Raw genomic sequence first — 21,677 nt, 5'->3', positions numbered from 1 at the left:
TTCATTGCTATGGTATTACTAAACCTTACAAATTGTTCATCTGATTCACTTTATTGCTTTAATGGATATACATTGTGCAGACAGCACTATCTGTTTTTGAATGTCAAATCATATTTCAGAAATCTTTTTGTTAATATATTTGCCCCTGGAAAACACTAGACAGAAAATTACATTCATTAAAACTGTATTCGTTACCAAATCCACAGAAACTAAGTTTTTTGAATGAATAGCAGTTTATCAAGCAATGTGTCGTAAAAGACAGTAACTAAAGAAAACCAAAGTAAAACATTCACTTTCATTATTGAACATTTTTAGCTTTATTATTATAATAGAATTACAGTCTGACATAAAATAAAGAGCTTTTGCTAAACTCTGTAAAGCAATACATGCTTCTGCCATAAACAACCTCTATTAGATTTAGGTTTTATTGCCACATCACTGCACTGAGGTGCAATAAACATTCAATGTCATCTTTTTAAAATTATCCCAGGAGTAAACAGAAACTGTCCTCTATAAGAGTGTATCATTATTTTCAAGGAAGACTTACTATTATTACATGGTTTAGCAAAGCACTGTAAAAAAGCTACATAGAGGATACCTTGTCTTTGATAAACTGTGCAATCAAGTTTATACAGTATAATACTATTCTCATAGACTAACAAACTAAGAGGTGATATAATGCAGTCATTGCATAGCAAAAAGCAGACTAGTTAAGTAATATTCACATCTAATGTGCAAAATGCAGACCAAAAGGTAGCTATGAATTGTTAGAAAGATAAAATGCTCTAAATGAACACACTAGATTAACGCCAAAAATAACAAGATAAACAAGTACACAGAAGTTAAAGAGCCATAGTTTATTTTTTTCTATACATATATCTACACATGATATCAGAAGATGAAACACCCCCTTTTAATAAGCTCCAATCAGATAACTTATCAAGTTTAGACAGGACTAAATGTTAGACAATGAAGCATTATTTAAAAAAAAAAAACTTTTCTAAATAAAAGATTAACTATTTCCTTTTGTAGATGTAAATGGCAACTTCTTGATTTATTGAGAAAGAGTTTATAAAACATTGCCTGAAACATGAATATGAAATTTGACTCTCATTAGCTATTTCTCTGAAGGCTCATGTAGCATTGTTTTTAAGTTCATTCAATACCATATATTAACAGTTTCTGAATTGATGCTTGCAAAATTCCACCAGTCTTCCTGTCTCTCTGAAAAATCCTTATCTGACATTTTGTATTTCTAAGAATCAGCAGTACCAATACTGACTAGAATTGTTTTAAAGGGAGCACAATACCTGCAAAATGGACATCTTGTATTTAAAGCCCTTACATATTGTTCCTACAAATATATTGCTACAGTAAAAATGAAATGTAGTAAGTTTACTCAATAAAATCTATTTTCCTGTACATTCTTTTGTGTATGACTTTTTTGTATTTAATGCTACATATATTACATCACTTATTGTAACAGTTATGTATCAGCAAATATAGCAGTAATATACAGATGAACTTCTGTCTTAACAAATATTTCACCATTTTTACCTACCAAATATAATCCCGTACTTTAGTATTTACGCATGACCTGAGCAGACCAGTCATTAATCTAATAGTATACATTGGATGACATTGTCAAATTGCAAGCTACTGTACACTTAACCACTTTACAAATGGAATTAATTCCAAGCACTTTCCATGTATTTTTAGGCTTTCCAGTACCACTGATTTTTTTTTTATCCAGGCTCTAAATATGTTTTATTGAGCATTTAACAACATATTAAGAGCTAAGAGGTGAATCCTACACAATGTTTTAAGAACACAACTTTAAAAAAGTAAAAAAATGTACAATCTCATGCTGCATATTTACATATATTATTTAAATACTATATTTTGTCTTTCTGCTATCCATAAATTTCAGTCTAAAGCTTTTTTTAATGTATCATTTTATAAAAGAATACATTCAACATATCTAGAGCTTGCAAAACTTTTTTGTTTTTTTTTTAAACTCTCTAAAACATAGTGATGTGTAAAAGCTACCTGTAAAAGCCTCCAGGAATAGTTTGGATTACACAGGAGACAAAGGGAACTTGGGATCTGCATTTGATTGTGCAACTGATTTTACATCTAGTCTAGTGACAACTTAATGCTTAGAACAAGACTGCAGTGAGACAGCAGATTAAAGCATTTGTTACCATTAGATCAAATGTGCTATACAGTGATAAACTGTACCTAGAGTGAGCAGATTTCCTTTTTCTTTCAAGACCATTTAATATGTCAAGTAGTTTGGAATATAGAAGGGAAAAAAAAGCTAGGAAAATAAGATATCTTATGGAATTCAACAAATGGAAAGCTTTACATCCTTGAAAAGTTCATAAACAGCGTTTGAATAAATGGTAAGTACAGTATAGTATGTGCAACACGAACATCATAAAGAACATTTTCCCACTCCTCCCAATCCTTAGAATAAAAATATCTCTTTTACGTACATATACAATATCTTTTTGGGACGTTCAGTAATATGCTACCTGCAAACGGTTTCCTGCTTTTCATTGCTAGAACTCTTCCTTTCTCTTTTTCAGAATCACTTTTCAAAAGTATGTAGCTCATTGTTCTTTCCCTCACACACAGGGATTTTTAAATATATAGATATATTTTACTTTTTGTCAAAGAAACCTTTATTTTCATTAAGACAGAGGCAATGAAGCAAATGGGAATTACTGTATGTGAAAACTAAAAGCAATTCCCAGCGCAAAACACAAAACAGAACTATATGAGTAAATGAGGTTATTGGTGTGGAGTTGGGGCTTTTAACTGGGGCTCCCGGTTTAAATAGGTAGCCCAATAGACTAAATTAAAGATTCCAAAAAGCAATGGGAAGGCTATTCTTGATAGTCGATCAATTTTGCTGACGCTGTTAAAAGTTTTCTTGGGTTCTGCAGGTTTTGTTTCTGGTTTAACTTCTTTGGGCTCTATTGTTGCACTTTTAGCAATCGTTGCCAGCCCAGGGTCCCTTGCAATATTAGGGGTGTAGCTCGTAGCTGCAGCTGTGTATGTGTTATTTTTCTTAATGAGAGGATCCTTCACTTTCTTTGGCTGAAGAAAGAAGAAAATATTTTATTCTTACTGTCTTCTTAATAGATAATATTATGACAAAGCACTATAATATTTCGTCATGCATGGAATTTATACCACAATTGTAATACGCTCTAAGTAAAAAGTTAGTGTCTATATACATGATTCATGTGAAATATTCAGGTAGAGCAAATGATAGAATCATTCATTTTGATTACTTTTATTAATTAAACCAAATTACATGATGGATAAGCTATAATGAGGACTTACTGATAGCTAGGATCACTGATATACAAAATTACCTGTAATGGTAATGAATACTGACAAACCACTCATAATTCAATGTTCCCTTAATCAATTGTACTTCTTGACCAGGACAAATACTTTAAGAGACACTGAATTGCTTACTGTAGCTTTCCAATATTAAGACAAATAATGTTATTTGAGGCATTCTTACACAATTCATACCTAAAAACATCATGTGACTAAGCACTGAAAGAGTGGATCATTTAATAACATGCAAAGCTGCTTGCTATTCTATATGCTAGGGGTTTAGACCAAAAGCAAACGCTTTATGGAATAGATACTTAAAGTGCTTGTTTGAGTGCTACAGCTGGGTCATAATGGCTGAAATGTCACCTATAAATACAGGGGCTTATAGAGCTGTATGATTTTGGTATCCATCTGCTTATTTTGTTAAAGCAAGAATCCTAGAAAGATTGAAAAAAATCTTGCAAAAGAGAGAAAATCTTAGTGGAGAAGAACTTAATGATCAGAAAGAATATCTAGATTTTGATCTGGGTCCTTACGCTTTATAGTATTCTACTTGTGGGGGGAAAAAGAAATTGGCCTCTGGGGATCCTGGCTGGAATACAGCTGTGCCTGTTGCAGACTGTCCTAATCTCCCCCCAGCCCTGCACAAAGATAAGTATGGAAGAGAGAGGTAGCGGATGGGCAAGGAGGCTTGAAAAAAGCACCGCTTTGCTCCAGGTGCCTCTGATTACGAGAAAACAAAAAGACTCTGAGAGCTTAGAAAATCTTTAAGCTGTGTTTGCCACAGAAAGAAAAAGCAGATATCAACGGTTTGATCCTGTAGAAGGACAGAAACAAAACAAAATGGTAAGGCTAAAGAAAAAAATTAGCAGTGTGATTTATTTTATCATTTTGTAAAATAACAGCTATAATTCTCTATTTTCAGGAAGCAGCTGTCCCAGAGAGGCAGTACTTTCTGAAGCAGTCATAAGACTATTTACGACAGATCAGCTATGGATTAATAGTTGCACAGGCAAGCCAGTGGCCCCCGAGTAGGGAAGCTTTGGTCAAAACCCCTTTTGCTGAAGGGGAGAGCGTGTCAGGGAGCAGCAGGGCTGCGGGAGGTGCAAGCGCATCGGGGCGAGGGGGCTGCAGAGGCTGGCTCGAGTGCCGGGGAGCCCCGCGCGGCAAGGACATGGGGGCTGCGACGCTGAATTTCTGTTACTTTGTAAGAAAAGGGATTCAGATGCTGCCTGTGCCGCAGATGCTCTTTATTTCAGGAAAAGAGTATTCAGCCTAGCTTGAGGCTAAGGAAAAGCTTCAAATTATCTTAGAATATTTCTGCTGAAGAGGAGAGACAAACACCCGAAGAAGAAAATATTCAAAGGAGGAAAAAAGCAAGCCAGGAAGCTGTTTGGTATGCCTGCCCGTAGGCAGCTTTCGGGCCGCCCCCTCCGGCGGCTCGCTCGCCATGCCGCTGAGCAGGAGCGCGGCTCACCCGCTGCCGGCCGAGCGCCAAGGCAGCCGTGCTGCCCCTCGGCCGGGCGTCGGGCATCGAGCGAGCGGCCGCGCGCCCCGCGGAGGAGGGGCCCCCCCGGGGACTTCAGTTCCGTGAGGGGTCTGATCCACGCACAGGCCTCACGCCAGTCAGGATCTTAATATTTTATGACAAATTCAGGTTTTTTATGAACAAGTAACACGACAGCTAATCGGAGCCCTAAACGTTATTAAGCCACGGTCGCTGCCGGTTTGCCTGGCTTGGCTTTGCCTCGCGCTCAGCGGCGACGCGCTCCACCAGGGACAGGTTTGTCCCTGCTGCCTTACACCGCAGGGCACGCCACGACCCTCACCTCGCGAGGAGTGCGAAGCCGTAACATCTTGCAGTGTTTCAAACAGTATTTGAACGCTGTTTTTACTGTCTTTTTTCTGCAAATGCAGCTTATCTTTGAAACACGTGAAATGGCCGATTGTAACAACTGTATTACAACATAGACTATATTAAAAAAGGCAATACTTGCTATCTAAGGATTTTGTTCTGTTAATACAATCTATTTTTAAAAAAAAAACATGAAGATGGGAGCACCACAAAGAATCAGACAAATGATTTTCATTGAAACTATCATCAGTAACTGAAAACTCAATATTTGCCAGCAAACAATTGTGCAGCTCATTAGTATAAGTTCATTAAGTTATTTCATTCAGTTGTTCTACAGTACTTTTGTTAGTTATTGTTGTTAAAATGTCCTAATTTCATTTCTATTTTATTATTAGATGACTTATGCAACTAAAATAGCAAAAAAAACCCCAAACCCAATATTTATATTTAGACCTATGCTCCTGAATTAAACACATATTCGTGTACCATGAGTAACATCTGCTCCTCCAAATATTTATTCTGCTGAAACTCTAGTCCGTGAGTGTTCATAAAAAGCAATTAGACAAGTAAAAAATTCTCTTTCAAGATCTCTTAAAAAGTAGCCAAAATGAGCTTCCTCACAGAAGCGGCTGACACGATAATTCATAGGAAATGGAAAACTTTCTCTTTCATCCCTTTTATGTCCTCAGCAGTTTCTCCGTGCGCCTGCGAGTGCCGGCCAGCCTGCGATGGCAGACCGAGCGGAGCGGGTGAGATGTCCCTCTGATGCCTTCAGAGAGGTACAAATCAGGGTTGCACGTGCCCGGCACAACCTTGCATACACCCTTCCCCCCAAATCAGTTTCTCCCATAAGCTATAGAAGTAAAACTAATGATATTTCTATTTTATAAAAATTGGGGAACGATAGGAGGATGATAGCATGTCTCCTCTACGTTGAGAAGAAATATACTTTGGAAACTGTAAAATACAGCAGCCACAAGATTTTTTTCTATATTTATACTGAGGCACTCATGTTTTCCCTGGCTTGTACAGCAGAGAATCAGTCTCCTTCCCTCAAAAAAATCCCCATTTATCTTCTTTCTGTTCAGTCACAGAAGTCAAAATCTCAATGGATGTTTGCAAAAAGCTTTTTCTCTGCAAAAAATAGCAGAATGGGCATAAATTTGGAATGATCAGTAGCATTAAATATCATCCAGTACGTTAGAAGTCTGTGTGTCTGGGTAGTCGGTGCTAAGTAACTATCGTTAGCAAAGCGTGGCCCCCCGAGGAGGTAGCGCGTGGTCTCTCTCCCCTAGCGCTGCCCTCTGCCACTTAGCGTTTCACGTGCCTGAGGCACAGGACCGAACTGGGCCCCCTTTTCTGTTGCACAGCGCTCGGCTGCCTGACTGCTGAATATAACCACTGTCCATTGGAATTAACTGCAGAAAACAAGCGTTTTCAGCGTACTGGGTGACAGACAAATTGTGCACAGCGATGCCAGCACGGTCATGTGAGGAAGCTCCTTTGGTAAACTTAGTTAAACTGCGCAGAAGCTCTAACAGGTGAAAGCCCAGACGTAGCGCCCGCGCGTGACACGCTACGACCTGTTGCAGTACGCGGTAAGCAGCGTTACCTTTTCGGGAACGACGCTTTTGCCGTCCCATGCGTAACCTCTCTTTGTGAAGTAATTCACGGTTGCAAATTCGATGAGTGCCGAAAACACGAAGGCATAGCACACTGCTATGAACCAATCCATGGCTGTGGCGTAGGCCACCTTGGGGAGAGAGTTGCGAGCACTGATACTCAGCGTTGTCATTGTCAACACAGTTGTCACTCCTGCAAAGCAGATAGTTTTAGTGTCTTTAGATCTTTGGCTATATTTTGTGCTTAATTTTGCAACTATTACAATAGACGGGAAACCCCTGTTTCTCCCTTCTCCCTCCCTATTTCTTTTGGACTTCCCTGCTTAAATTCAGTTGCTGACTGGGGGTATCAGACTTCAAGTTCTGTGGAAATGAGGGATCTTTGAAACACCTCTTTCATATTTTTATTCTTTGGCAATGTTTTAGTAGAATCTGATTTCAAAAATTGGAATTAGAATAATATTTTGAGTTGGGGACTGGTTGCTACTTAAGTTTCATGAAATTTGGAGAATCACCTTTGCTGTTCCCTATCCAAGCCCTGTGAATTGTCCTACAGCTCTAGCAGTTCCACATTTTTACTTCTTGCAACAATTCTAAGATATTTAGATAGAAAACTGTGGAAGTATTGTTTTCATGTTAATTAGCCTGATTATTGCAAAACAATTTATTTAGTAAATGTTAGTGTATGTTGTTCCTTCAAGCGTATGCACAAATTCAATTAGCTGTATGTGATACTACATTTATTTGAACTGATGGTTTTACAAATTTCTGTCCCTTCATTCACGATGCCCTAGAAATAGCAAAGAAGATATGTAAGAACAATGATAAAGCAATCTGGATTTCTGCTATCAGAGCTTCATACTGCTGTTGAACCTTTTCCCTTCACTAGCCATGGAGCTTTCACTGCGAGCAGCAGGACTGTGTTGAATTCACGCCACTTACAGATGCTTGAAAAAACTCTACAATGCAGGCTAGACATTTACATCAAATCACATGTTCACAAGTTACCTTGACAACTGCAGTGTCATGTATTAAATGTCTCTTGCAAGTTTATTTTGACTGCAATGAGTGCTAGTGAAAATGTGCAGTGGCCTAAAAAAGGCCAAATAATGAATGATATATTTACATACTAGTGTAAAGACCTTGAATTACTGGTGCCTAATGAGGATGCAATTTCTCTTCCCTAGGAGACAACTTAATCTTGTCTTTGACTCATTACTAGTGAGCTTATGTTCCTCTTATGTAGTAGCAAAATAGGATTTATGATTTGTTTTATCTACAGTGGTAAGTGGGCTAAAAGATGTAAGCTGTTCTTCTGTGTATGCATATATTCATGCAAAATATAGAGAGACATTTTTCCAGTGCTATTAGGGAATGAAAAAGCTCCCATCTTGATACATTATGACCAAATAAACACAACCCTGATTACTAAATAACTGTCTTCTAAAAGGAAAACTTTTAGACGTGTGGGTTCTTGAGCCTGTAAAGATGGCAGCTTCAACATCATACAGTACTATTCGTTATTCACTGAGAGACTAGGAAATTTTGTTTTCCATCTAGGGACAAAGAATTACAGCATTGCAAATTGCCAATCTGACATTTCCTTTTAAATGACATGGTCAAAGGGGATAAAATAGTTACAATTTTAATAGCCTTGAGTCCTTTAAGAGTCCCATATCAATTCTCAGTAGAGTCAATGATAAAACTTCAGAACTGATTTCAGATTTTAATCTAAATGATATTATGTAAAACAAATTAAATTATATTATGCTTTAAGCTGTTCTTCTCTAAACTCACAACTGTATACTAGCAGAAGGCCTCTGCTCGTTCCATAAGGTCTAAGGGTGTGCAAGTTGTGGCTCATTTCCAGAGGCTTTAGGAAACTAAAGCACAGCTGTAGAAAGTGCCTGGAAAAAGTCAATAAAAATAGCTCTTGTTCAGCGAGAGTCTCAGGGTCTCGGTGTTTCTCGGGATCAGGCCTTGTGGCTCTCCCGCTCTGTCTGGTGTAGACGGACAAGCTCTGTAGCCAGCAGCCCCGCACGGAGCGAGGGAAACGGGGGGCAGAGGCAGCCTGCCTGGCCGGTTTGCACCCCTCCGGCCCCACCTGAGCAGCACAAAAAAGGCTGGGTCACGCTGGAGAAATCTCATGTTCTATTTTCTTTATCAGAACTTTTGTTACATCTTTTTTTTTTAATTATATACCTGTCACGGATTAATATCTCCAAAGAATGTGCTAGTTGTTTGTTTCTAATTTTAAAATAAGCATTTGTAGTCAGTGGTTAAAACACCAGGGACCAACTGTATAACTGAAGAGTCCTTTAGATTCTCTAACTGCATTCATTGACTGAATCTATTCACCACCTAAGGATAATAAATTTTGTCACTGATTTGAACAGACCTTTAGCAGCAGTGTACAAAAGGGATTATACAAAAAGATGTTTAAGATGAGCATTTTCAAATGGCCTAAGCATGTCAAGTGGCCAACACTCACTGATTAAAACCTTTTTGTCAGTCTCTGCCACGAATGTCATTGCTACTGTTTCCCCTTTTTATTTATTTATGTTTATTATACATGTGTATTATTTACATTTATGTATATACTTGCTTTAGAAAAGTAGAACTGGACTAGATCATTCAAGATATTTTCAGGTCTCTTTTTACAACCAATTTCAAATAGTTTAGATCTTAAAAAATCAGTTTCTGCTACATCTTTGCAATGAAATGTTAACTATTGTGCATGGCACTATGTACAGGCTCATGCTGTTCTCTAATATCACATAACTTACTTTACCATAACATTTCTGATACGTATTTGGCATACCATTACCAAACAGTGCATAGGTTTTGCTTACCAAATACAGTCCTTGCTGGAACAGATTCTCTGTTAAGCCAGAAGGAAACCTGTGACAGAATCACTGTCATGATGCATGGCAGGTAAGTCTGAATGACAAAGTAACCAATCTTTCTCTTCAAATGAAAATGCGTAGTCATAACAACATATTCCCCTAAAAACAAGAAAAATGGGAAAATTAAAGCCTTTACGACTTTACAAATTAGAAGGCTTTGTAGGAGGCAATTTTTCTTTGTATTCACCCCTATTATAAAAACATAGTCCTTGGATCGAGTTGGGTAAGCTATGAAGAAAACATTTAATAAAGCAGATATTAAAATTCCACTAATAATACAAAACCAGACAGTTCTGGGAAGCGTTAATTAATTTCACATCTTTTCATTTCCTCTGAGTAGTGAATGAAAGTCTGCATTAACTGGTGGCTGTTCAGGTCTCTTGTGCAAGGCCTCATCCCGTTAGAAGATGGAAAACCACCACAATATACACATGTAAACAGCATTCAAAGGCTAAATCAAGACAGACACGCAGACGTGTTTCAGCCAGGCCAGGCTTAAGATGCAATGGTTGATGTGACTGTGTTTGAATCACCACTGCCTGTGCTTTCTCTGTTCTGAAGATTAAGCAGTTGTGCACTGCCAGTGCAGTACCCTGTGACAGTAGTAATCTCTCCTGAAGCAAACGGCTGATGCAAGAATCACACAGAATATTTTCATGAACACTACCTTTTTGGGTGCTGCAAAAACATGTGAGATGGGATTACAATCAAAAGGGTTCTTAAGTATTTATACAACTCTATAAACCTTTCCTGCCAGAGCACAGCAAATAATGCCCCATTTTCACACTATTATTTACCACATCATTGAAAATGGATTTTGGAAAAAAAAAAATTCTCAAAAGATAGGAAAATCTATTGTTGTGACATTTTGTTCAGGATAGATTGATTCTTCATAAAATAGACATTAGTTTAGGAAAGAAACAGGTGGACTTGTAACTGAACAAAAATCTCTGTCTAAATTAGAGATGACACGTGAAAATACTGTTATTCTCTTTTAAAATATAGGCAACTGGAAAGAGAGAGTTGCACTTTTACAGGAAAAGCCTAAATTGGATTGAAAAGCTATGTCTAGACACTGACTGCTTATGCACCAAGCATGTCAAATGCCCTTTTCTTTAATTCAGAGTCTAGAAGAACATTCATATGAACAATCTTGCTCAACTTATAACCCTGAGGCAAGCTTATAAATAGGATGTGACAATATTCCTGGTATGTTTCAATATAAAATAGAAGACAGTAGGAAAGGGGGAAAAGAGAATCAATTTTGAGAGGTAGAGCAAAGGATATACAGGGAAAAATTTCTTTCAGAAATAATACTGGCAGGAGCAGTATAATGGGCATTATTACTAGAATTTTGCCTACCTTTCTTTAACTTTCACCAAAACAACCTTCTTTTACTCTGTACCTCTGATTATCATTTTATGAAAGGTACCAGGCTTGGCTTGGAGAGCCAATAATTTAATTTTATCTACTAAAATATGACGTGGGAAGCTATTTTAATGCAATCAGATATAGCATGATCACAACAATATGTCAGAAGTAATTCAGTGATTTTAGATGGCAAGCTAAGAATACAGAGTGAACACAGCACCGTACTCTGAAGCTTTATTTAGCTGCTTAAATTATCAAAGTATTTTTAACCTCTAGAAAATGAGAACAAGATTCAAAGCATAAAGGCAATTAAAAAGATAGGGATTACTGTGATCTGGTAAATATTGTAACAGGTCTGAGCTAGTAGTCTGCTAAGGGTAATACCGTAAGTAGTATATCAGGAAAAGCACAGGCCTAGAATAATGCCTACAATTAAATTACAAGGCAAAAACATTTTTTAAGTCTCAAAATTACCAATGGACTGCAATCATATATTAGAAGATATCTTTGATTAGAAGTAATCTTTGATGAGATTTATTTAAATAACTGTAGGACATGAAAATTCGCCAGTTATTTAATGTATCTTTAGCTTCCTGCGTTTTATGGCCTTGTTTAATTGAAATGCATGTCAGCATTCACGACAGCTGCCGACCGCTGTCCAACTTCCCAGCGAGAATTCCTATAATTCTGTTTTCAAAGGTTTGTAATTCAGCCATATAATTCCCCACACTCTAAAATTTCAAATGGTCCTTGAGTAATATCTTTCCTATATTCATGGATTCTGACTACTTTTAGGCTTTAATTGAAAAATAACATGAGTTGCAGTTTATGCATCTTACATTCTCTTATTTATCTCTAAGATATTTCTTTCTAACTGCCCTGGAATCCCTGAGGTCTTTGACAAATAACCGTGTTGAGCAGATAAACTAATTTGTTTTTCGTTTCACTTATTCCATGAAGTTTAAATTAGTTTATTCATATTATACAAAATGAAACCTTTAAAAATGGTCACACAATTTCTTCATCTACCCTAACCAAACTTTTTGAACCATTTCCATATTTGAACATTTCCAGTGCTCTAGAAGAGTTTGTGTCTGTGCTCAACACTTTTGCAGCTGCAGTTCTTAATCGGCCCTTAATTCTACAGTATATCACAATCTTTAAAAGCCAAATGTTCAGGTGGTATAAATTAACATGTGTCCTCAGAAGAAAACGATTGATATTCATTATAGTTACTTCAGAGCTATTACTTCTGTAAATTATTTTTTAACAAACCCAGATGATTGTCAGATGGGTACCTAAAATTAATGTGTATCACAACATCAAGCATGAGGTTTGAGGTGGTGACTGAGTTTTAGCTATCATAATACTTTTTATATCACTATGGGTAGAAATAAAGCTTTCCTTGCCATTAATTTAAAGCACAGTATTTTTCATTTATTTTTTATACCGTATTACCTAGCAGAAAAAAATCTTCTTTAGAAAAGTGTCATCTCAGCAGATGTACAGAACATTAAAAAAAGAATATACCATTTAGTGAGTACAAATCCTGCTGATTTTCAGCACAAAAATATTTTCAAGGTGGCAAAACAAATCCATGTAAATAGAAATTTGTAGAAACCCTTTAAGCATCTGTTTTTCTCTTAAGGAGATCTTACAAAAAAGATAATTTTAAAGTCTTTCTGGATCAAAAAGACTCAGTAGTTGGAGACAGACAGTAATTTCACATACATCTCAGAAATGGATAACTGTGCTTGAGCATAGCAACAGCAACAATAACTATTATTTTGTTTACCAAATGGTAGTTGTGCATGCAAGGAAATGGAGATGAATCTTCCATTACCAGCATGGATGAATAATTATACTTGAGAAACATTTTAGTCTTTCAAAATCGTGACAATTGCAGATCTCTTTTCATAAAACATTCAGAATTTGTGGTTGTCTTCTCCTAGATCCAGAAATGAGGATAGCAGATGGCCTTCTAGCAAAGGAAGAAATTAAAGGAAAAAAAGGACTTGATAGTTTCACCAAATCATTTTAGAGGTTTGAGAATGTTCAGTGTAACCCAGCTCCCCCCACATCCTTGGAAATTACATGTCTGGAATTTCAGGCAACCATAAATTTCATCTTAAAATTGCACAAGATCTTGGAGATTCCTTCAATGATCCACAGAATCAGCTGCTCTATAGCTTCATTTTCTTGCCTAATATAGGTGCTGAGAACTCTTAAATGAAGGTTGTCTTCAGTTTCTTTGTCTTTTTGTCAGATGAGTCACCCCCCACAACTCTGAAAGTAGGGAAGACTTTCATAATTTTCATAACAGAGATATTCAGAGGATAAAGATGTGCTGGAGGACTGTTGGGACAACACCTACCCAAATGGGGAGAAAAGTGATTATTAACCACTTTTGATGCCCTGCATTATTTTGGTAAAGGCAAATGTCAAGGAGAAGTATTTCTCTGTGAAACATTGAATTTGCAAACAAAAATGTGTTTCCTCCACCACTCTATATTCTTAGTGGGTATTAACTTAAAGGGATCGCGTGTTTGGTACCAAGAAGATAATTTAATGGGTTTATTTTTAGTTTTGATAACCACTGTATTTAGTCCTTTGTAATGTTTTCTGCATCTAGACAATAACATTTATTTTAGCAAGCGTCAAATATACAGCATTTAAGGTTATGCATAGGCATGATAAAGTGTTTTTTCAGATAGAAAAAGGAGGTGGAATTCAGACCTATAAAGCATCACAGGCAAAAGAGAGATAATTTAGTTTCTTCATGGAAATGCATCAAGAATTTTTATACTTCCTAGGTTTGCCTTCAGTACTGTTGAAAAATTTATTATCTGCCTTTCTTAAGAATTTATAGGGTGCTGCTCACATTGCTATCTAATTATCCTGAAATATATCTGTTATTAGCCATCGAGTTTAAACATCTTCCCAGGCTTATGAGTGTCTTCTGACTGTCCTGCCATCCTCATAATACGTCCCGTGAGCAGAGAAGTGGCACTGAGAGCGAAAGAGCAGTCGTGCAGGTTGCCGAGGTCTCTTGGAGTGAGCTCCAAGTGAGCAGCTCCGCAACGGAAAGAGCAAAGAGCTCAGGCTCCTTGCAGTTCCTTACAAATCCTATTGACTTTTCCACAAGGGGCAGCTGGGGTGAATTACTGCCTCCACAAAAGTCAACAGCAACATCTCTAACTGTGGCCAGGCTGCGAATTCTTCCCTTTCCATTTGTCTGGCGCATGCCTTAGCGCTCAGTAACAAAAGCAGCAAATCTATTGATGCAGTTGTGTTAATATTGTTCTTATGCAAAATCCTTATTGCTGCCATCCTACTTACTTTTGTGATTACATTAACTGGACATAAGCTTCCAAGCTGAATATTAGTCCACTAGAACCATTTGCCTATGAGAAATTTTGTTGGCTAATAGGGCATATGAGTATATGGTGACAAGCCAAATAAAAAATTCAGGCATGAATTTAGTGTTCACCTTAAACTGACTCACTTTCCCTTAACTGTTGGTTCACTTTGTGAATGAAACACTAAAAAATTTTGGTTTATGCAAGTATAAGTGTACTACTTTAGCCGTTGCCTTGGCTGCATTCAAAGTAGTGCTGCTACTTCTAGTGGAGCACTTCTCTCTGGTCCATTGTACATTCAATCCAGTCAGTAGTTTGAGCTCTTGTTCATTTCCAATGCTCAGTTTATTACTATATTTTGGTCTCTGTTCCCCTTTCAAAATAGCCAAAATAAAAAGATTAAATCTTTCCACTGAGCAGAGAAAAAGTAAAAATTTTTTAGCCTGCTCCAAAGTCCAAAGTTATAGCTACATACTGTAAATATGGGCTATTTTTCTACATCTCAGTATTAGTAGTTTTGGAGTTAAAGCTGGTGCTAGCATTAAGACACCTAAATCCTATGTTTGGCTGTTCCAAATGGTTTGTAATTTGGTGAAATGTTTTGTTTACTTTAAATACCTCCTTGAGAGCTCACTTCACTGTCTATTCCAGGAATGCGATCTTCTGGGGATTCATATTCTGATGTTCCTTTTTCAGCTTATATAGTAAGCAGATAGTATGATAAAGATAGGAGGAGTGCCTCTTTCTAATGTAAATTACTATTTGGTTTTGGCTAGATATGTCACTATAGTAAACTTTTGAACTGCTCAAACATTTTAACCACCATCTGAAGTACGAAAATAATCCCAGGATATGCTATCTTTTGACAGTCATGTTTTCCTATTCTGAAGCTCATATATTGCAATTTACATCCCTTGCTCTCTGCTCTTCGGGTCTTTTTTCCCAGTCTAAATTCTGTCTTGGCAGTTAAAGATCCTCTATCAGTGCAGACCCGTGGCCCTTCCCAGAAAATGTATTTTACTCACCTGTACTGGACTGAACAATTCCAGAGTCCACAGTCTGTCCAAGCAGATCGTATTGGTTCAGTCGAGAGCCGTCTTCAGCCACAACCACTGATCTTGCTGGTTCCCGTGTCCATTCATACACAACCTCCGCTCTGGTATAAGCATCTAATTTAAAAGAAATACATTGTATTTCAGCTTTTCACTTTTTATTTCTGATATAGCTTTAACAGAAAAAAACATTTGAGCAGTAATTTGGATATTAAATTCTCTTTAATTTTCTGTAGAGAACCCACAGCTCGTTTATTCGAACTTTTTATCTATGGGAAATACTATTGATTTTATTTGTCTATCCATATCATGATTAGCTAAACATCTACTATAGGGCTGACTAAAGTTTTGTCCTCAATGGCATGAAAATCTTTCCATCCCTTATGTCATTCCTACCTGTATAAAATCTGAGTAATCGGAAGGGACAGTAAGATGGGGAGTCTCTCGGGTAGACAAGGACCCCAGCTGTTTTTCTAACCTTAAAGCCCAGTCAAGAAAGATGCGCCCCAGCCTTTTCAACTCGTTGTGGTGTTGACTGGGCCACTGTAAGAAAATAAGCCTCTCTGAGTAGCTTCAGCGATTTCCTCTTCACCAGCCTGGCTAGAGCTCTCCGTTTTGTTGTTCCCACCTCAGACCGCCCTTGCTGAATAACAAGCAGAGCAGACATTTCTGAGGCTGCCTAGGCTCAAGTGGTTTTAAATTACAATGGAGGTATTTTTCTGCTTTGCTTATTTCTGGAAAATGCAGAAAGTTCTTTTCTTTGTTTGCCCTTATTCAAGCCCTGAACAAAGCAAAAGAGAAACACTGTAGACTCTACAATCCTGATTAGTCTCGTATGTTATATAGACAACTCAGTAGCATTGTATCTACGGTGCTGCATATACCTTCCTGGTGTTTTGTGTTGTTATTAGTGTGTTATTATGCAGGGATTAAACTATACATAAGGATTTTTTTCCTAGTCCCATTGTAAAATTCTTCTGCCAGTTTGCTGTATCGGCAGTCTGACAGCTCCCACTCTGAGAGGTTCGGGTGGGAATTACTCGTCTACAGACAGGCACCTAGTGTGTTTCGGACATCTACAAGTACCCAGGACATACACGTGGGACCGAACACGTGACCAGCACCTACATAAAGCTTGCACCCACCAAAGGCCATTTGGCTTAGTGCAGCTAAAATGGCAGCGGACATGTATATTTAGGTAACTAACTGACTGCTACCTGCAGGATAAGATTTCCCCTGTGCACTTTCAGGAGTGGTGAACAGGAAGGGGAGAGAAGGAATCTGATTCAGTTGACCTCATTTGTGAGTTAATAATTTTATCTTACCAGTGTGAGCGAGAACAGTTAGTAATTGCAGAGGTGGCGCTGGGTGGGGTGCACTAGTCAGTTAATTGCATGGCATTTGCTCCTGCATTATTGAAGTAGAAGGGAGCTTTTGCCCTCAGCTTTCATATTCCCCAAGCACTGTAACATATAGCTTTCCTGGAAGCAGTGGGAAATGCAAATCTACATCTTAATAATTGTGACCTTAAAAACAATGGCCTCAATAAGTACAAGCATTTGCCTGTTAATCTAGTCACATAAAGGACGAATGGCAATGTTAACAGTCAGTTTCCAGCATTTTACCTACTCTGAAGCTCGAGAGTAGTTTGGAAGACAGGGGCCTGCTTTCTGACCTGCTGAGAGCCACCAGACGGGGAGCCAGCGAGCTTGGCTGGCCCTGCAACTCCAGGACCGGCACGTTGGGTTCCCTGTTGGCACTGCGGAGTCTCTGTTCTCCCTCCCGACCTCAGTGTCTGACTCACGTACTGCATAAGCAGCAACACAAAACATCCTTCCGCTCGTATCCCAGCTGCTTTCCGGAGTGGCCTTGGTTTTAAATGGGTAGTCGTGAACCAAGCTGACAATCAGATTCTTGTGGGAAGAGCTGAGGAGAGCAGCTGCCTTTCTGATTTTGCTTTTGCCAACATATGGCTTTTTGTTGTTCCAGAAGCCTCTTTAGCATTTGTCACATTGAATTTACATTGGAATAACCTCTAGCTTAAGCTGCTATTTTGGCAAATCACTTTAGCCTTGGAGCTAGGTCAAGCACTTATTGGCCTCTCCAGCGTGGGTAGAGGCCATGGGAGACATGTGCCATGCCATCAACACGAGGCCCTTCTGGATCCAGCTCCAGCATGTGAGGAATAACTGGAGGACATGGAAAAACCCTTATTCAGGTTAATTCAAAACAAAGAATGCTGGGCAGACACTACCTTGCGGCGTTACTAAGTGTAATATTGTAATCTGTGCTTAAAGCGTGGCTTTCATGACAACTAAAAGTCTCTTTCAGATAATTTTTCAGTCTATTAGGATGAATTTTATAAACTGCTTAAATTATTTGATAGAAATGCCCCAAAATATTGAAATTCAATTCCCCCTGAAAAAGCAATAATTAAACATAAGACCTACTCTCTTTTTGTATGTACAACTGTGAGTCCCATTTTCATACCCTGCCTGAGTCCAGCGGGAGATATTTCTATTTATATCAATAACTAAATGGTAATTGAGACAGAAATACTCTATAATCTGACACTTGCGATGTATAATCTGATGAGAAGGAGGGGAGAGGTCCAGGTTTAAGGCCCTGTTCTGGGCTGTGAAGTGTCTGTGCAGCGTTTGCAGTAAGAGCATGCTGCAGAATGCACCCTGCTCCACATCGTGCCAGTCCCGGGTGAGAAACTCCCCGGAGATTAGCAGGGGAGCGGAGAGTTTCCGTGAGAACTCCTTGCTTTGGTCCCATGGCCTCCCCAGCATTTGGAGTTGTTCATTTTGTGTATGTCACTTGTGTAAAGGACTGCTGTGGGTTTAGGACAGCTGGCATGGTAGCTAGTTAGTGTTCAAAAGAACAAATAAGGAAAATAGCCTGTAAAACATGACAGACCTTGACTGTACTTTGAGCTTAGAATACCAGTTATCACCTCTGGTGTTAGGGTAAGATATGGTCTTTCAATCAGAAATAAAACTCTTATTTTTCTTCTGTTTCTGTTTTGTTCATTCTAAGACAAATCATGTTTATTATGACAAAAGATATTTTGCAGGATAAAGAGGAAACCAACATAAGGTACAAACAATATATCTAAATATCTTTTTGCTGTCTTGTTTTTACCCTTTGGTGTGGTTCTGGAGTTGTACTCACATCTGTATTATCTATCCCCATTCATCCATAATTTCTGCATCTCCTTCTCATTTAGTTGAGGCAACATCTTTAGTAATCTGGAAAACCCAGCACTTTTTGAGCCAAGACTGCTCTAATCTGGGACAGAGTGGGCCAGAAAGAACTGAGTGCAGGAAAAAAATGGAAACTATTATTCATATCTGAGAGTCTCTCTGGTGTTTTAGGCTGTCGTTCAGTGATATATGAATATGGTGATAGATTTCTTAGCCCGTCTATATAAATTCAGTCTGCTGGTTCACATTTGTTCAAAAACTGTTGATGGTTGAACTTTGTATTAGCACCTCCCAGATCCAGAATACATCTGGCATATGCTCTGTATTGTGCAATTCAAAAGAAACTCACTCCCGATCTAACTGGTACTCGCAGGGGATCCCAGGAGCACAGATTTGCTGTTACTGATGGAGGAACCACTGCAGCTATTTGCCCTTTATTAGTTGGAGGAAGGCTTCTTTTTTTCCCTTCTGTTTTACAGGAGATTTGGAAAGATTTATTGGAAGTGCTGTCAGAAAATTTAACATCCAAGTAGTAAACTACTCTTGTCAGTTATCCTCCAAGTTTGTATGAGCTTTTTGTTCTCTAAATCTTATCTAGGAGACTAGTAGCTCTTTAAAGACAACATATCAGTCCTTTTTCATAGTAAACATAGAGCTAGCTATTCAGCCCAAAGTAAATTATCACCCTGTCTGGTACCCTGTGAAGAATGAATTGGGTGTTTTGTTTGTTGACTTCTAAAATAGATCAAGCCACTAAGTACCCATTATCAGTGAAATGACCAATTTCTACTGGAAAAAAATAGCCATTGAGGAAACAATTTGTACACTATTACATTTTCCACTCATTTTGTCTTCCTTGTTTGTGCTGAAGCAACCAAAGTAAAACAGTTCCTAATATTTTTTTATTTAAAGAGTTGAAGGGTTGTTTTTTTTTTTTACTTAATTCTTGAACTAATATACTTAGTTAAGTTTCCAAGGATCAATGTCATGTTGGTTGTTTATTTGAATTAAAGTTTTGGGGAAAATTCTGGACTTACTGAAAGTAGTGTCAGTTATTACATGGAATTTCAATTGCATTAGTTTTTGTCCAGTGTGTTCTCTAAATTAAGATTAAAAATCTTGCAAGCATAGGACTCTCTTATGAGATTTTTCACTTGCAGAAATGTCATATGATTACCATTTTCTGTGGCATGTTGACATCTTCATTTGAGTTCGAACTTTTAAAAAAATATAATACGAACATTTTATAATATTATACAAAATTTTGTTCAAAATCTGCCCAGACTATGGGAGGGGAATTATTTTCACCTAGATCATTTCAGTTATCCATGGTCTATATTACTTGTCCTGTAATATCAATTTTGTCACTTAGCAAAATAAAGCAACTGTGAGGTTAACAATATTTTCTATGTGTCAAACTATAACTCAGTTTCTACATGTTTGGAGTGCAGTCATTTTTCTCCTTTATGAATGTCCAGGCATGACACTGGAAGATATTTAAGATACATAGAAGAGGTTCATTATATTAAATATGTATATAAGAAAAAAAATACAACCCTGCAAGAAGAGTGAAAAATACACAAGATTTAAAACCTTGAGGTTTGCTCAGTTGCAAAATACTTTTGTAAAGTGGCCTTAAAAGGGAGAAACCTCAATTTAAAAATAAACTTACAGCTTCCAAATTTCAAGGGGCAAGCATGTGCATCCATAGGGAAGTCTTCTAAATGCATTGGACATTCTGCTCTCACAGTCAATCTATAACGGATTAATGAGCAAAAGGACACATTTATTCTAGTTTCATAGAAATAGCAAATAGACTTCTATTAAGACACATAAAATAAGTATAGCATGATATCTGTTAAGCGGTTAGTTAGCGGCTAGCATGGGTTGTCTGGTTGCCCAGTACTGACGGGTGAGCGTGGACATAGCGGTGCGACTGGCACTGCCCCTGTACCATGTCTCACTGTATGGCGGAGACATGCTTGCAGTTGTAACCTGGTGTGCAGATTAAAATATGTTAGCAACTGGAATCATTTCCTTGCTGTCATCATTAAACTGGCCCACTCTGGATGTTCAGTCATTTGCTGAAATCATTTTTGTTGCCTTCAGCTTGGATGTAAACAGGTTCCTCAATAAAAGAGATTAAATAAACTAGAAACAGTTCCTGAAACAGTCACACGCATCAGCAAGGAATGGACAATCACACTTGAATACCAGGCAAAAGATTTCATTACAGCACTTGCAAAGGTGAGGAAAAAGAAATGGTTATGGCAAAAAAAAAGACGTATTTGAACAATGTGCTGCCAAGAATAGTTCTCTTGTGGATTAAATCTCTAACAGCCAGGCATTTAGGAAGACAAGAAAAATTGACCTGGACTTGTATAACTACCAGCCAAGCAGATTCTGCCCTAGCCTAGGTAGTCTTGAAAGATGTTTCAGAAAAAACTGAACATATTTGACAGACTCCCAAGAGCCTAAAGACTTTGTTTTCTCCAAATACTTGTACTGCTTTTAAAAACATTTTAGAATTATTAAAAAAAAGCTCAGTGTTCACCTGTGTACTAAGCTATCCATCTTGACTTTGAGTCAAATGAATCACATTATACCTTGCTTGATTCCCAGGGAGACATAAATGGGGGAAGTGTAGCTCTGTGGAGACAACATGCCAATTTTGTTTTTACTTTTAAATTTCAGGTCTTTTAATCCAGAATGTTCCACCACTGTGTATCTTTATTAAATCAAAGGATTTAATTAACTCCTCTGCTGATGACTGGTTAGCTCAAGTTCAGTTATCCATGAAGAGAATAATATATTTCCAATAAGACTGATGCCATCGCAGAAATCATGTATTACCCTAACTTTTCAAATACTTTAGTGTATTGTGTTTCTTGTAATGAAAAGAGTAAGAAATGTCCAGTTTTAGATTCTCATGCTCTCTATTCCTGA

At 37.8% G+C, this 21,677-nt stretch overlaps 1 protein-coding gene across 1 annotated transcript in view; it reads right to left on the bottom strand.

Moving 5' to 3' along the window:
- Positions 1-2,659: 2,659 nt before the first annotated feature.
- Positions 2,660-21,677, bottom strand: part of GABRA1 (gamma-aminobutyric acid type A receptor subunit alpha1) — a 41,840-nt gene continuing 22,822 nt past the window's right edge. Inside the window, exons 6-10 of the mRNA XM_013953734.2 lie at positions 20,404-20,486; positions 15,496-15,639; positions 9,687-9,839; positions 6,825-7,027; positions 2,660-3,105 (exon numbers count right to left, since the gene is read on the bottom strand). Of these exons, the coding sequence (XP_013809188.2) occupies positions 2,797-3,105; positions 6,825-7,027; positions 9,687-9,839; positions 15,496-15,639; positions 20,404-20,486 (892 nt within the window). The 3' untranslated portion in view covers positions 2,660-2,796. The remainder of the gene's footprint in view (positions 3,106-6,824; positions 7,028-9,686; positions 9,840-15,495; positions 15,640-20,403; positions 20,487-21,677) is intronic.

The sequence above is a fragment of the Apteryx mantelli genome, chromosome 14 (assembly GCF_036417845.1).
Source record: "Apteryx mantelli isolate bAptMan1 chromosome 14, bAptMan1.hap1, whole genome shotgun sequence".
NCBI lineage: Eukaryota > Metazoa > Chordata > Aves > Apterygiformes > Apterygidae > Apteryx > Apteryx mantelli.
Note: the sequence above shows the minus strand (reverse complement) of the source record. Positions and strands in the feature narration are given on the sequence as shown.